The sequence below is a fragment of the Salmo salar genome, chromosome 12 (assembly GCF_965601325.2).
Source record: "Salmo salar chromosome 12, fSalSal1, whole genome shotgun sequence".
Classification (NCBI taxonomy): Eukaryota; Metazoa; Chordata; class Actinopteri; order Salmoniformes; family Salmonidae; genus Salmo; species Salmo salar.
The window spans coordinates 88,684,021-88,702,068 of record NC_138302.1 but is presented as its reverse complement, the minus strand read 5'-3'; the positions used below and the strand labels follow the sequence as shown (position 1 = coordinate 88,702,068).

At 43.7% G+C, this 18,048-nt stretch overlaps 1 protein-coding gene across 2 annotated transcripts in view; it reads right to left on the bottom strand.

The window, feature by feature from the left end:
* The window catches only part of LOC106565964 (kazrin), a 465,997-nt gene that overhangs the window by 52,314 nt on the left and 395,635 nt on the right, over window positions 1-18,048 (bottom strand). Inside the window, exon 4 of one of the 2 annotated variants that reach the window (XM_014133666.3) lies at window positions 17,056-17,163. In XM_014133666.3, coding sequence (XP_013989141.2) covers window positions 17,056-17,163 — 108 coding nt within the window. Of the gene's footprint in view, window positions 1-10,666; window positions 11,047-17,055; window positions 17,164-18,048 lie in introns of those variants that run through there. The other variant, XM_045691863.2, reaches the window with a different exon arrangement.

Below are 18,048 nucleotides of genomic sequence, written 5' to 3'. Positions count from 1 at the left end.
GTAGTACTTTAAAGTATTTTTACTTAAGAACTTTACACCACTGTGAGTACATTACATCTTATTGCCTGCTCTTGGCCACAGAGCATCTGTGCTTCCATGTCTCTGCTCCAGCCACAATGTTCCTCTGTAGTGGATGGCCGTATCGGTGTGTTTGTGTGCGCGCATGCAAGTGTGTGTGTGTGTGTGTGCTTGTGTGTGTGTGTGTATGAATGCCTGGTGTGCTTTGCCTCTGATTATTACTGCGTGGTGGAGATGATTCCCACGAAAGGAGGGCTGTGTTGGGATCGCCGTAGGGGATGACAGGGGTCGGCTGCTTCTCCTCATCAAACTCATGCAGATAATAGCCCTTATTGTTAGGGAAATGCAGCCTGCCGAATGAACCCAAGGATCTCTCATACAGATGTGGGATCTTAATTTGATACAATCTCCTACAGTAGGAAAATAGTCCTCCACCAACAGGAAATGTGAATTATTATGTGGATTATAATTAATGGTCATTATTGTAGCGGTTGATACATTTTTCATAAGGGAAACTCAAGTCTGAAATTTCAAAGTGGAAATTACAAACTTTAAGTGGCTTTTTAAACCATATTTTCACATTATTACGACGTCTCACAGGCAACAGGCACATTTAATTTTGCATGAAGCAGTGAGATCTAATTTAGGTCTATTGTAAGACAGTGGAAGGTATCACGAAATGGCTGTTAACAGCGACCTGATAAGACCAGTCTCTAAAGAGCCAATTTTGTTTACATCTCAAGACAAGAGGATGACCCATATATAAGCCTTATATAAGAGGATAACATCAAATCAACATGAAATGATGCAGGAAGACCGATGGAAAGGGTTGCATCAAAAATAGCAACCATATTCATTCAGTCAATGACCGGTTTTGGATCCGAGGGGGAGTTTGGTGGTTGGGAGGCTGCATGGAGATTATTTTCTGTTCTAAACCTGCTGCACAACACTATGTTGACATTCTCTACAGTAGTCAAATCAAATATTATTTTGTCACATGCGCCGAATACAACAAGTGTAGACTTTACTGTAATATTGCTTACTTACGAGCCCTTTCTCAACAATGCAGATAAACAGTAAGAACATTTACAAATAGATAAAAAGAAAATAGTAACATTAAAATAACACAATAAATTACTATAACGAGGCTATGTACAGGCTATATACAAGCAGTACCGGTACCGAGTCAGTGTACTGGGGTACTAGGTAGTTGGTGTGATTGATTGAGGTAATATATACATGCAGGTTTGGTTAGGTGATTGACTGAAGTACTATGTACATGTAGGTAGGGGGTGAAAAGTAGAAAGTCCGGGTAGCCGTTTAATTAACTTTTCAGCAGTCTTATGGCTTTGGGGTAGAAGCTTTTCAGGAGCATTTTGGTCCCAGACTTGGCGCTCCGGTATCGCTTGCAGTGTGGTAGCAGAGAGAACAGACTGTGACTTGGGTGGCTGGAGTCTTTGACAGGGCCATCCTCTGACACCGTCTGGTATAGAGGTCCTGGTTGACAGGGAGCTCGGCCACAGTGATGTACTGGGCTGTACGCACTACCCTCTGTAAGGCAATTGTGGCCTAATGCCAAACAGTTACAATACCAAGCGGTGATGCAGTCATTCAAGATGCTCTCAATAGTGTAGCTGTAAAACCTTTTGAGGATCTCAGGGCTCAAGCCAAATCTATTTAGCCTCCTAAGGGGGAAGAGAAGTTGTCTTGCCCTCTTCACGACTGTGTTGGTGTGTGTGGACCATGGTAGGTCCTTGATGGTGTGGACACTGAGGAACTTGAAGCTCTCGACCGTCTCCACTATAGCCCCGTCCATGTGAATGGGGGCGTGCTCGGCCCTTCCGTTTCCTGTAGTCCACGATCAGCTCCTTTGTCTTGCTGACGTCGAGGGAGAGGTTGTTGTCCTGGCACCACTCTGTCAGGTCTCTGACCTCCTTCCTGTAGGCTGTCTCAGTCTCTCAGCCATTGATAGTGCCAGGATGAGTGTGGGTGGGTGAGAGAATATAACACAACACAAACCCTCCCTGGTTGATCCCTGAACAGCATTTGGCAGCACGTGAGGACCAGCAAGTCCTCTTCTCACTCAGGTTATTACAGGACTGTTCTATAATATATGTGAGCATCAATTATGCATTGGCATTGGCTCTCAACTTTACTTAACTTGAACATCCAACACACAACACAAACAAGATGTTAGAGAAAGGACCCTGGGTTTCCCTCCATACAGTATATGTTACAGTTTTTTCCTGACTAGTGTCTGCATGTGTAATTCTGCATGCATGAACCCACAAAGAGATTGTGTGTTTGTGTGTGTGTGTGTGTGTGTGTGTGTGTGTGTGTGTGTGTGTGTGATTGTGCAAGCAGGCTCGTCCATGTCTGTGTGTATATCTATAGGGAACAGCTGCCATTAATTAATTGCTGTGAGTTTACATTACAACAGGGTTCAGTGTAGGCATGCCGACTGGAAATAGCAGTAATTAATTCACACTTTTATTATGAGGAGATTAGGCCTACTGCCAGGGATGTGCCTCTGGAAGAGCAGCAATAACCTGGAGCGACTGCTCAACTCAGTTAGCACTACCAACAATACCAACGAGGCCAACGAGGCCAACAAGGACAACAAGACCAACAAGGCCAACAAAGACAATAAGACCAACAAGGCCAACAAGACAAACAAGGCCAACAAGGCAAACAAGACCAACAAGAACAATAAGACCAACAGGGCCAACAATACCAACAAGGCCAACAAGGCCAACAAGACAAATAAGGCCAACAAGGTCAACAAGACCAACAAGACCAACAAGACCAACAAGAACAATAAGACCAACAAGGCCAACAAGACCAACAAGGCCAACAAGACCAACAAGGCCAACTAGACCAACAAGACCAACAAGGCCAACAAGAACAATAAGACCAACAAGACCAACAAGACCAACAAGACCAACAAGACCAACAAGGCCAACAAGGCCAACAAGAATAATAAGACCAACAAGGCCAACAAGGCCAACAAGACCGACAAGGCCAACAAGGCCAACATGACCAACATGACCAACAAGGCCAACAAGAACAGTAAGACCAACAAGACCAACAAGAACAACAATACCAACAAAAACAAAAAGACCAATAATGCCAACAAGGCCAACAAGAACAACAAGACCAACAAGGCCAACAAGACCAAATAGGCCAACAAGACCAATAAGGCCAACAAGGCCAACAAGACCAACAAGGCGAACAAGGCCAATAAGAATAATAAGACCAAATAGGCCAACAAGGCTGAAAAGGCCAACAAGAACAATAAGACCAACAAGGCCAACAAGAACAATAAGACCAACAAGACCAACAAGACCAACAAGACCAACAAGAACAATAAGACCAACATGACCAACAAGACCAACAAGAACAACAATACCAACAACAACAATAATACCAACAAGGTCAACAAGGTCAACAAGACCAACAACAACAATAAGACCAACAAGAACAATAAGACCAACAAGGCCAACAAGACCAACAAGACCAACAAGACCAACAAGGCCAACAAGACCAACAAGACCAACAAGACCAACAAGGCCAACAAGAATAATAAGACCAACAAGGCCATCAAGGCCGACAAGGCCAACAAGAACAGTAAGACCAACAAGACCAACAAGGCCAACAAGAAAAATAAGACCAACAAGGCCAACAAGGCCAACAAGGCCAACAAGAATAATAAGACCAACAAGACCAACAAGACCAACATGGCCAACAAGGCCAACAAGACCGACAAGGCCAACAAGGCCAACCTGACCAACATGACCAACAAGGCCAACAAGAACAGTAAGACCAACAAGAACAACAAGACCAACAAGAACAAAAAGACAAATAATGCCAACAAGGCCAACAAGACCAACAAGGCCAACAAGGCCAACAAGGCCAACAAGACCAATAAGACCAATAAGGCCAACAAGACCAATAAGGCCAACAAGGCCAACAAGACCATCAAAGCTAACAAGGCCAACAAGACAAATAAGGCCAACAAGGCCAACAAGACCAACAAGAACAAAAAGACCAACACGACCAACAAGACCAACAAGAACAACAATACCAACAAGAACAATAAGACCAACAAGGTCAAGAAGACCAACAAGACCAACAAGAACAATAAGACCAACAAGACCAACAAGACCAACAAGACCAACAAGGCCAACAAGAACAGTAAGACCAACAAGAACAACAAGACCAACAAGAACAAAAAGACAAATAATGCCAACAAGGCCAACAAGGCCAACAAGACCAACAAGGCCAACAAGGCCAACAAGACCAATAAGACCAATAAGGCCAACAAGACCAATAAGGCCAACAAGGCCAACAAGACCATCAAAGCTAACAAGGCCAACAAGACAAATAAGGCCAACAAGGCCAACAAGACCAACAAGAACAAAAAGACCAACACGACCAACAAGACCAACAAGAACAACAATACCAACAAGAACAATAAGACCAACAAGGTCAAGAAGACCAACAAGACCAACAAGAACAATAAGACCAACAAGACCAACAAGACCAACAAGGCCAACAAGACCAACAAGGCCAACAAGACCAACAAGACCAACAAGGCCAACAAGACCAACAAGACCATCAAGGCCAACAAGAATAATAAGACCAACAAGGCCATCAAGGCCGACAAGGCCAACAAGAACAGTAAAACCAACAAGACCAACAAGGCCAACAAGAATAATAAGACCAACAAGGCCAACAAGGCCAACAAGAATAATAAGACCAACAAGACCAACAAGACCAACAAGGCCAACAAGGCCAACAAGGCCAACAAGACCGACAAGGCCAACATGACCAACATGACCAACAAGGCCAACAAGAACAGTAAGACCAACAAGAACAACAAGAACAACAAGACCAACAATAACAAAAAGACCAATAATGCCAACAAGGCCAACAAGGCCAACAAGACCAATAAGGCCAACAAGGCCAAAAAGGCCAACAAGACCAATAAGGCCAACAAGACCAATAAGGCCAACAAGGCCAACAAGACCAACAAGGCTAACAAGGCTAACAAGGCCAACAAGACAAATAAGGCCAACAAGGCCAACAAGAATAATAAGACCAACAAGGCCAACAAGGCTGAAAAGGCCAACAAGGCCAACAAGGCCAACAAGAACAACAAGACCAACAAGGCCAACAAGACCAAATAGGCCAACAAGACCAATAAGGCCAACAAGGCCAACAAGACCAACAAGGCGAACAAGGCCAATAAGAATAATAAGACCAAATAGGCCAACAAGGCTGAAAAGGCCAACAAGAACAATAAGACCAACAAGGCCAACAAGAACAATAAGACCAACAAGACCAACAAGACCAACAAGACCAACAAGAACAATAAGACCAACATGACCAACAGACCAACAAGAACAACAATACCAACAACAACAATAATACCAACAAGGTCAACAAGGTCAACAAGACCAACAACAACAATAAGACCAACAAGAACGATAAGACCAACAAGGCCAACAAGTCCAACAAGGCCAACAAGAGCCAACAAGACCAACAAGGCCAACAAGACCAACAAGACCAACAAGACCAACAAGGCCAACAAGAATAATAAGACCAACAAGGCCATCAAGGCCGACAAGGCCAACAAGAACAGTAAGACCAACAAGACCAACAAGGCCAACAAGAAAAATAAGACCAACAAGGCCAACAAGGCCAACAAGGCCAACAAGAATAATAAGACCAACAAGACCAACAAGACCAACATGGCCAACAAGGCCAACAAGACCGACAAGGCCAACAAGGCCAACCTGACCAACATGACCAACAAGGCCAACAAGAACAGTAAGACCAACAAGAACAACAAGACCAACAAGAACAAAAAGACAAATATGCCAACAAGGCCAACAAGCCAACAAGCCAACAAGGCCAACAAGGCCAACAAGACCAATAAGACCAATAGGCCAACAAGACCAATAAGGCCAACAAGGCCAACAAGACCAACAAGGCCAACAAGGCCAACAAGACCAATAAGGCCAACAAGGCCAACAAGGCCAACAAGAACAAAAAGACCAACACGACCAACAAGACCAACAAGAACAACAATACCAACAAGAACAATAAGACCAACAAGGTCAAGAAGACCAACAAGACCAACAAGACCAACAAGACCAACAAGACCAACAAGGCCAACAAGACCAACAAGGCCAACAAGAACAGTAAGACCAACAAGAACAACAAGACCAACAAGAACAAAAAGACAAATAATGCCAACAAGGCCAACAAGGCCAACAAGACCAACAAGGCCAACAAGGCCAACAAGACCAATAAGACCAATAAGGCCAACAAGACCAATAAGGCCAACAAGGCCAACAAGACCATCAAAGCTAACAAGGCCAACAAGACAAATAAGGCCAACAAGGCCAACAAGACCAACAAGAACAAAAAGACCAACACGACCAACAAGACCAACAAGAACAACAATACCAACAAGACCAATAAGGCCAACAAGGCCAACAAGACCAACAAGAGCCAACAAGACCAATAAGACCAACAAGACCAACAAGACCAACAAGGCCAACAAGACCAACAAGGCCAACAAGACCAACAAGACCAACAAGGCCAACAAGAACAATAAGACCAACAAGACCATCAAGACCAACAAGGACCAACAAGGCCAACAAGGCCAACAAGAATAATAAGACCAACAAGGCCAACAAGGCCAACAAGGCCAACAAGAATAATAAGACCAACAAGACCAACAAGACCAACAAGGCCAACAAGGCCAACAAGGCCAACAAGACCGACAAGGCCAACATGACCAACATGACCAACAAGGCCAACAAGAACAGTAAGACCAACAAGAACAACAAGAACAACAAGACCAACAATAACAAAAAGACCAATAATGCCAACAAGGCCAACAAGGCCAACAAGACCAATAAGGCCAACAAGGCCAAAAAGGCCAACAAGACCAATAAGGCCAACAAGACCAATAAGGCCAACAAGGCCAACAAGACCAACAAGGCTAACAAGGCTAACAAGGCCAACAAGACAAATAAGGCCAACAAGGCCAACAAGAATAATAAGACCAACAAGGCCAACAAGGCTGAAAAGGCCAACAAGGCCAACAAGGCCAACAAGAACAATAAGACCAACAAGGCCAACAAAAACAATAAGACCAATAAGACCAACAAGAATAATAAGAACAACAAGACCAACATGACCAACAAGGCCAACAAGAACAATAAGGCCAACAAGGCCAACAAGGCCAACAAGAACAATAAGACCAACAAGGCCAACAAGAACAACAAGAACAATAAGAACAACAAGACCAACAAGGCCAACAAGACCAACAAGGCCAACAAGGCCAACAAGAATAATAAGACCAACAAGGCCAACAAGGCCAACATGACCAACAAGGCCAACAAGAACAGTAAGACCAACAAGACCAACAAGGCCAACAAGACCAACAAGGCCAACAAGGCCAACAAGAATAATAAGACCAACAAGGCCAACAAGGCCAACAAGGCCAACATGACCAACAAGGCCAACAAGAACAGTAAGACCAACAAGACCAACAAGGCCAACAAGGCCAACAAGAATAATAAGACCAACAAGGCCAACAAGGCTGACAAGGCCAACAAGGCCAAGAAGACCAACATGACCAACAAGGCCAAGATGAACAGTAAGACCAACAAGACCAACAAGAACAACAATACCAACAAGAACATTAAGACCAATAATACCAACAAGGCCAACAAGGCCAACATGACCAACAAGGCCAATAAGAACAGTAAGACCAACAAGACCAACAAGGCCAACAAGAATAATAAGACCAACAAGGCCAACAAGGCTGACAAGGCCAACAAGGCCAACAAGGCCAAGAAGACCAACATGACCAACAAGGCCAAGATGAACAGTAAGACCAACAAGACCAACAAGAACAACAATACCAAAAAGAACAGTAAGACCAATAATGCCAACAAGGCCAACAAGGCCAACAAGGCCAACAAGACCAACAAGGCCAACAAGAACAATAAGACCAACAAGACCAACAAGACCAACAAGAACAACAAAGCCAACAAGGCCAACAAGACCGACAAGGCCAACAAGGCCAACATGACCAACATGACCAACAAGGCCAACAAGAACAGTAAGACCAACAAGACCAACAAGAACAACAATACCAACAAGAACAAAAATACCAATAATGCCAACAAGGCCAACAAGAACAACAAGACCAACAAGGCCAACAAGACCAACAAGACCAACAAGGCCAACAAGACCAATAAGGCCAACAAGGCCAACAAGACCAACAAGGCGAACAAGGCCAATAAGGCCAACAAGAATAATAAGACCAACAAGGCCAACAAGGCTAAAAAGGCCAACAAGAACAATAAGACCAACAAGGCCAACAAGAACAATAAGACCAACAAGACCAACAAGACCAACAAGACCAACAAGGTCAACAAGACCAACAAGACCAACAAGAACAATAAGACCAACAAGGCCAACAAGAACAATAAGACCAACAAGGCCAACAAGAACAATAAGACCAATAAGACCAACAAGAACAATAAGAACAACAAGAGCAATAAGACCAACAAGACCAACAAGACCAATAAGACCAACAAGGCCAACAAGACCAACAAGGCCAACAAGGCCAACAAGAATAATACGACCAACAAGGCCAACAAGAACAGTAAGACCAACAAGACCAACAAGGCCAACAAGGCCAACAAGACCAATAAGGCCAACAAGGCCAACAACGCCAACAAGACCAATAAGGCCAACAAGACCAATAAGGCCAACAAGGCCAACAAGACCAACAAGGCTAACAAGGCCAACAAGACAAATAAGGCCAACAAGGCCAACAAGAATAATAAGACCAACAAGGCCAACAAGGCTGAAAAGGCCAACAAGGCCAGCATGGCCAACAAGGCCAACAAGAACAATAAGACCAACAAGGCCAACAAGAACAATAAGACCAATAAGACCAACAAGGCCAAGAAGAACAGTAAGACCAACAAGACCAACAAGAACAACAATACCAACAAGAACAGTAAGACCAATAATGCCAACAAGGCCAACAAGGCCAACAAGGTCAACAAGACCAACAAGGCCAACAAGACCAACAAGGCCAACAAGGCCAACAAGACCAAAAGCTCTAATCTATCTAAACATACTGTATCTCTTTTCACTCTGACCAGGATGGAGATGAAAGCAGTGCCCAATTCATGAACATCTCCAGGAAAACCACAGTCAAACTAATGATGGTGCATCCTTCTTGTACACTGACCTCCACTCGCTATGGAGCTGTAACACATTATACTGGTCCAGCCAGGTGGACTGATCACTGGTCAATGACTAGGCCTGCAGAGCATGTCATCATAGGCCTGCTGTGAGCTGTTGTTGGAGCAGAGTGTGAGACCATCTCTGATAGTGCCATCTGGCAGCAGCATCTCACTCTGTCAAACTCATTATCTTTCCTCAACCTCTGGGTATGGAGTAAATCAACAGCAGGAGTCACGCAACACAACCAGCGGGATCAGACTCGGACTCATCCACTCAAATACCACCACCAGCACACACACACACACATGTGCATGCACACACACACATAATATGCATGCATGAGCACGCACGCACACATATGCACACACGCACACAGGCGTGCATGGAGATGCGCACGCATACACACACACACATACACACACAGTCTTGTGTAACTTGTCAGGGGGCATACAGGTAAAAAAAAACAGTATAGATCCTGTCACAGCGACAGAGACAGTGTCTACCAGGGTTCCAGTTGGATGTGTTGGAGGCTCTCTCAGATAACACCTGAATGAATGGCTGTGTCTGGTGGTTGTCGTTTTCTATCAAATGCATTGCAACACATTAAAGGCAAGACATGGGAGGAGGAATTCTAGGGTGAACACTGGGGCAATATGCTGATTGGATAGTAGTTCTAGGACCAGACCTACAGCACTCCAGACAGAACAGGACACAGCTTCCAGAGTACTGGCATGTGAGAGACTGACTGATCATCTCTCAGAGATGTAGTCTATGTGTGCTATGTTGTCTGAGCTGATCATCACCAAATATCTGCCTAAATACCCGACTCACTCTTGGTTGATTAACAGATTAACACGCATATTAATCAACGTACATATCAGATCCAGGTCAACATGCTTATGTAAAGCAAATAAACAAATGAGGTTAGGAGCCTACTACCATCAAATATGTTTTCTAAAATTACACGCAAAACATTCTTTCTTTACAGTCATGAATGTGTTGCTACTGTAACACAACCTTCATATATACTGTATAATATAATCTAAACGCAGTACTAACACTACCGAATGATGAGTTGTTCATTTAGTAACTCATTGGCAACGTGTTTACATGACTAGTTCAAATTCCTCTAATAAATTCAGTGTGAATATTAAAACGAATGGGTATACATGTTAAAGACGAACTCATGAACTCACACACGCCTCTACCGTAGAAACAGAACTCTGGTTCAAACCAACCGTCACAACAGTGAGTGATCCTCTAAACACACTCCTCTACCGTAGAAACAGAACTCTGGTTCAAACCAACCGTCACAACAGTGAGTGATCCTCTAAACACACTCCTCTTTCTTTCTCTCACTCACCGGGTGTCCCCTCCTCCCTGTCGGACCTCATGTCCTCCTCCTCCTCCTCCTCCACAGTACAGGCTCCGCTGGGCTCCACGGTCAGTGCTGGTGTGTGTTCTCATAGCAGAGAAACCCAACCCAGACAGACACCATAGCACAGCAGCCTCTCTCCAAGCCACTCGCAGCTCTGGTCATTGGGTCCACCCAGCCAGGTTACTAGGAAGAGTTCCCCTGAGTGCGTGAGTGAGCCTGTTTTCTCTGTTCTCTCAAGCTATCTCCCTCTCTCTCACTCTGTCATTTGTGCGTTCTATCTCTCAACCCCTCTCTCTCTCCCGCCCTTTTCTCTACCTGTTCTGGAACCTGTCCAGATGCAGTTTACATTCCACACCGCTCTCACCCCTCCTCTTATTAGTAATACATAAACTTGCAACAAAAAATGTAACATGCATATTTTTTCCATCCGCAAATTGGTTTAGATATTTCTGTCATGCCCTGACCATAGAGAGCCTTTTATTCTCTATGTTGGTTAGGTCGGGGTGTGACTAGGGTGGGTAATCTAGGTTGTTTTATTTCTATGTTGACCTGGTATGGTTCCCAATCAGAGGCAGCTGTTTATCGTTGCCTCTGATTGGGGATCATATTTAGGCAGCCATTTCCCCACTGTGTTTTGTGGGATCTTGTTTTGAGTTAGTGCATGTTGCACCTCTTACGAGACGGTTAGTTGTTTGTTGCCTTTTTGTTTTTGTAGTTTCACCAAATAAAATATGTGGAACTCAGAGCACGCTGCGCCTTGGTCCGTCTCTAAACACAGCCATGACAATTTCTTATGATTCTGTCGCAGAATTTCATTACTTGGCTACCACAAACCTAATATTGTGTTATTTTCTAGTGCTAAGCCTGTACAGAATAATTATGTCTCAAATATAGAATACATATGTGCATATTTAGACTTATGTGTGGGAGAGAGTGTGTCACCTATTGCTATTGTAGTAATTAGCACAAGTATGCCATCCATCCTGCTTGTCAGTGGATGATGCTCCAATGTGTGTTTCATCTCTCAACATGGCCCAAACATCACACACATTTTAGCCAGATGCTTGTCAACTGATGCAATGGATCTGTCAATCACTGACTGACTGGCTGGCTGGCTGGCTGACTGGCTGGCTGATTCACTGACTGCTTAAGAATCACAGTCATGTGTCATTCTCATTCATCTAACGCCCATTCAGGGTTGTGAGTGTGACAAGAGTTTACTTGTTTCAGCCTTGGTTTCAGTGTAGCTGGAATCAATTGACTGATATTTTTACTCACAGTTACCCTTCTCATGATACTGCTCTTTTGTCGTCATACTCTCAGTGCTCCATCCTGTATTTTCACCCCTCATACAGCTATCCCTGATGTCATAACTAAACACATTGATCGTGGACTACAGGAAAAGGCGGGCCGAACAGGCCCCCATTAACATCGACAGGGCTGTAGTGGAGCGGGTCGAGAGTTTCAAGTTCCTTGGTGTCTACATCACCAACAAACTATCATGGTCCAAACATACCAAGACAGTCGTGAAGAGGGCACAACAAAGGAGACTGAAAAGATTTGACATGGGCCCCCAGATTCTCAAAAGGATTTACAGCTGCACCATCGAGAGCATCCTGACTGGATGCATCACCGCTTGGTATGACAACTGCTCAACATCTGACTGTAAGGAGCTACAGAGGGTAGTGCGAATGACCCAGTACATCACTGGGGCCAAGCTTCCTGCCATCCAGGACCTACATACAGTTGAAGTCGGAGGTTTACATACAGCTTAGCGAAATACATTTAAACTCAGTTTTTCACAATTCCTGACATTTAATCCTAGTAAAAATTCCCTGTCTTAGGTCAGTTAGGATCACCACTTCATTTTAAGAACGTGAAATGTCAGAATAATAGTAGATAGAATTATTTATTTCAGCTTTTATTTCCATCATCACATTCCCAGTGGGTCAGAAGTTTACATACACTCAATTAGTATTTGATAGCATTGCCTTTCAATTGTTTAACTTGGGTCAAACGTTTCAGGTAGCCTTCCACAAGCTTCCCACAATAAGTTGGGTGAATTTTGGCCAATTCCTCTTGACAGAGCTAGTGTAGCTGAGTCAGGTTTGTAGGCCTCCTTTCTCGCACACACTTTTTCAAATTCTCTACAAGTTTGAGATATAACGATGGTCATTATGGCCAAACAGTTCTATTTTTGTTTCATCAGACCAGAGGACATTTCTCCAAAAAAGTATGATCTTTGTCCCCATGTGCAGTTGCAAACCGTAGTCTGCCTTTTTTATGGCGGTTTTGGCGCAATGGCTTCTTCCTTCCTGAGCGGCCTTTCAGGTTATGTCGATATAGGACTCGTTTTACTGTGGATATAGAGACTTTTGTACCTGTTTCCTCCAGCATCTTCACAAGGTCCTTTGCTGTTGTTCTGGGATTGATTTGCACTTTTTCCACCAAAGTACGTTCATCTCTAGGAAACAGAACGTGTCTCCTTCCTGAGCGGTATGACGCCTGCGTGGTCCCATGGTGGTTATACTTGCGTACTATTGTTTGTACAGATGAACGTGGGACCTTCAGGCGTTTGGAAATTGCTCCCAAGGATGAACCAGACTTGTGGAGGTCTACCATTTTTTTCTCAGGTCTTGGCTGATTTCTTTAGATTTTCCCATGATGTCAAACAAAGAGGCACTGAGTTTGAAGGGAGACATTGAAATACATCCACAGGTACACCTCCAATTGACTCAAATGATGTCAATTAGCCTATCAGAAGCTTCTAAAGCCATGACATCATTTTCTGGAATTTTCCAAGTTGTATAAAGGCACAGTCATTTTAGTCTATGTAAACTTCTGACCCACTGGAACTGTGATACAGTGAATTATAAGTGAAATAATCTGTCTGTAAACAATTGTTGGAAAAATGACTTGTGTCATGCACAAAGTAGATGTCCTAACCGACTTGCCAGAACTATAGTTTGTTAACAAGAAATTTGTGGAGTCGTTGAAAAATGAGTTTTAATGACTCCAACATAAGTGTATGTAAATTTCCGACTTCAACTGTACTGTAATAGGTGGTGTCAGAGACTCTAGTCAACCAAGTTATAGACTGTTTTCTCTGCTACCGCACAGCAAGCGGTACCGGAGCGCCAAGTCTCAGACCAAAAGGCTCCTTAACAGCTTCTACCCCCAAGCCATTAGACTGCTGAAGTCAGAGATTCCTAAATCACCCCCCCCCCCCCGTTGGTTACTTTTGCCGAATAAAGTGTGCGCCTGATCACAACTCTCTGTTCTCCTGCACCTGACTTCAACACCAGTAGCGCATACGCTGACAGTATTGTTTGAGGAGAGTGCACAATTATGACCTTGAAAATGTATGAATAAACCAATTAGGCACATTTGGCCAGTCTTGATACAACATTTTGAATAGATATGCAATGCTTCACTGGATCACTCTAAAACTTTGCACATAGAGTGCTGCTATCTAGGTGCCAAAGTCTGAATTGCGCCTGGGCTAGAATAATTCATTATGACCTTTCTCTTGCATTTCAAAGATGATGGTAAAAAAAAAATACAAAATACGGTTGGTTTTTTCTTTGTATTATCTTTTACCAGATCTAATGTGTTATTGTCATGATCGTCGTAATGAGCGGACCAACGTGCAGTGTGGTCTGGGTTCCACATATTTTATTAAAGTGAAACGCACAAAACTACAAAGAATAGCCGTTACATGAAGCTCAAGCAGTGCTCATAGGCAACTACACAGAAACAAGATCCCACAAACACAGGTGGGAAAAATAACTACTTAAATATGATCCCCAATTAGAGACAATGATTACCAGCTGACTAATTGGGAATCATACAAAACACCAACATAGAAAAAGAAACTAGAACACAACATAGACATAGATATACTAGATCACCCCCTAGTCACGCCCTGACCTACTACACCATAGAGAAACAATGGCTCTCTATGGTCAGGGCGTGACAGTTATATTCTCCTACATTCAATTCACATTTCCACAAACTTCAAAGTGTTTCCTATCAAATGGTATCAACAATATGCCTATCCTTACTTCAGGTCCTGAGCTACAGGCAGTTAGACTTGGGTATGTCATTTTAGGCGAAAATTGAAAAAAAGGGTCCGATCCTTAAGAGATTCATTTTGGGTCAATCACAGTGGTCAGATATTCTGCCGCTGTGCACTCACTGTTTAGGGCCAAATAACATTCTAGTTTGCTCTGTTTTTTGTTCATTCTTTCCAATGTGCCAAGTAATTCTCTTTTTGTTTTCTCATGATTTGTTTGGGTCTAATTGTATTGCTGTCCTGGGGCTTTATGGGGCCCGTTTTTGTTTGTGAACAGAGCCCCAAGACCAGCTTGCTTAGGGGACTATTCTCCAGGTCCATCTCTGTAGGTGATGACTTTGTTATGGAAGGTTTGGGAATCGCTTCCTTTTAGGTGGTTGTAGAATTTACCAGCTGGATTTTGGTAATTAGCTGGTTTCGACCTAATTCTGCTCTGCATGCATTATTTGGTGTTTTACGTTGTACATGGAGGATATTTTTGCTAAATTCTGTATGCAGAGTCTCAATTTGGTGTTTGCCCCATTTTGTGAATTATTGGTTGGTGAGCAGACCCCAGACCTCACAACCATAAAGGGCAATGGGTTCTATAACTGATTCCAATATTTTTTGCCAGATCCTACTTGGTATGCCAAATTTTATGTTCCTTTTGATGGCATAGAAGGCCCTCCTTGCCTTGTCTCTCAGATCGTTCACAGCTTTGTGGAAGTTATCTGTGACGCTGATGTTTAGGCCGAGGTATGTATCGTTTTTTTGTGTGCTCTAGGGTAATGGTGTCTAGATAGAATTTGTATTTATAGTCCTGGCAACTGGACCTTTTTTGGAACACCATTATTTTTGACTTACTGAGACTTACTGTCAGGGCCCAGGTCTGAAAGAATCTGTGCAGAACATCTAGGTTCTGCTGTAGGCCCTCCTTTGTTGATGACAGAAGCACCAGATCATCAGCAAACAGTAGACATTTGATTTCAGATTCTAGTAGGGTGAGGCCGGGTGCTGCAGACTGTTCTCGAGCCCTCACCAATTTGTTGATATATATGTTGAAGAGGGTGGGGCTCTCCCTCTCTCTCCTGCACCCCCTCCCTCCCTCTCTTTCTCTTCCCTATCTTATTCTCTCTCCCTTTCTCTCTCCCTCCATTTCTCTCCCTCTCCCCCTATGTCTTTCCCTTTCTCTTTCACCCCCCCTCTCTCTTTCTCTGCCCCCCCTGTCCTCCAGCTGCACCAGATGATTGGTCACTCTGCATTATAAGCACATGAGAGTGTTGATGGAGAGCTGAGAAAGACAGGCATTAAGATATTAATAATTGCCCTGGGAGGGGAAGAAGGGAGGGAAGGAAGGAGTGAGAGAAGAAGGAGTGACAGAGAGATACTACCTCTGTCCAGGGCTGATTGAAATGTCATGAGGCTCATTTAATGACCTGAGAGTGTACTTCTGCTGCTTGAAGGGGCAGTATTCAATGAAATGATTACAATTACAATTGTGGGGGACACTCTTCTGGCTTTCTGGCAGCATGATAAAGAATAATGGGTATCATTAAGTAGGAGAAAATGAAATGCCCACAAGACTTATAGATTGACCAATAAGCTTTAGGTGATCAATACTCTTTATGACGATCCTCCTCAGTGGCCAGTATCATTACTGATCATCCAGATCACAACTAAGAGAGAGAGCCTATATTCAGAAAGTTCTTTAGGAGGAAAATTAGATGCCATTTACCTCAAAATGAAGACTGATTAGAGCAGAAAATGGTCAAAACCACAACACAACAAAGATGAACATCAATAGTACTCTTCTCTATTCAGATGCTACAACAATAGAATGTAAAGAGGTTACATCTGCCCCTCTCACCCCATTCAGCTCTCCTATCAATGTTTCTTTGTATTGTGTCTGAGCCCAGCACAGAATTGGGTGTATACAGTACAATGCCAAGCAGATCATTAACCCTGTGTGCTGTATACTGTCTGTATATTACAGCCATTTGATTATAGTATCTAACAGTCGGCAATAAAGCCTTTGCACCCGTAGACAGACAGACAGACAGACAGACAGACAGACAGACAGACAGACAGACAGACAGACAGACAGACAGACAGACAGACAGACAGACAGACAGACAGACAGACAGACAGACAGACAGACAGACAGACAGACAGACAGACAGGCCATTGCTCCTGTCTGTGTCCACCCATCTGACATGCTGACAGGTCTTTGTCTCAGTCTCAACTCCTGGCACAAATCACCATGCACACACTTCCTTCCGTCACCAAGGCAACGCCCCGTATTTCCAAGGCAACACCCTACCTTTGTCGAGCGAGGAGTCTGGAGTCCCAAAGTCCATGAGGCTGGAGATCTCTGTCTGGTAACAGATATCGCTCACCACCGACTTCTGCCTGTAATTACCAGCAGGATCTGTCAGAAAAAACACAATAGGACACATGACATCAGACCAACAACAGGGACTAGCATCATTGAGATGTACAATAACGTTATGTTCACAACAGATCTCTTCAGGAAGACGTCTTTCTAAAGAGGAAGGACAGTTATTATTAGCATTTACAAAGCCAAGGGGCACTAACATGACTCACACAGGTGGTGAATAGCTGTGTGTCTGTGTGTGTGATTGTGTGTACGTGTGCATGCTTGCTCGTGTGAAAGAGGGACAGAAAGAGAAAGAAAGAGTGAGCGAGTAATCAAATGAGTCACTGTCTGCGTTAAACTTGTGATGTGATGAAACTTCCATACACACTGCTGAGAGGTTTTCAAAAACAAACAATTATGTTTGAAATTGGCAGAGCCATTATAGATATGAATTGAGTTTGACAGGCACTATTCTAATGAACAATACAGCTAATAGATTTCTGCATGTTTAACAGGAGAAATGGGAGGAGGACCTTATTCATACAGATCATACACTGCTCACATTGTCTCATTCCTTTTCACACTTTTTCTCTCTATCTTGCTCCGCAAACTGTTTTGCGTCCAGTACAATGATTTAATGGTTCTGATCGAACTCTGCTGCTTGAGCTCTACAGGTGACGGTTCATCTGCTGTCCGTCTCTCTCCTCTTGTCTATCCTCCTCTCTGTCCTCTACTCTGTCCTCTTCTCTGTCCTCCTCTCTCTCCTCCTCCTCTCTGCTCCTCCTCTCTGCTCCTCCTCTAATCCACTCTCTCCTCTTTATCCTTCTCTCTCCTCCTCTTCATCCTCCTCTCTATCCTCCTCTCTGTCCTCTACTCTGTCCTCTTCTCTATCCTCCTCTCTCCTCCTCTTATCCATTCTCTCCTCCTCTTTCTCCT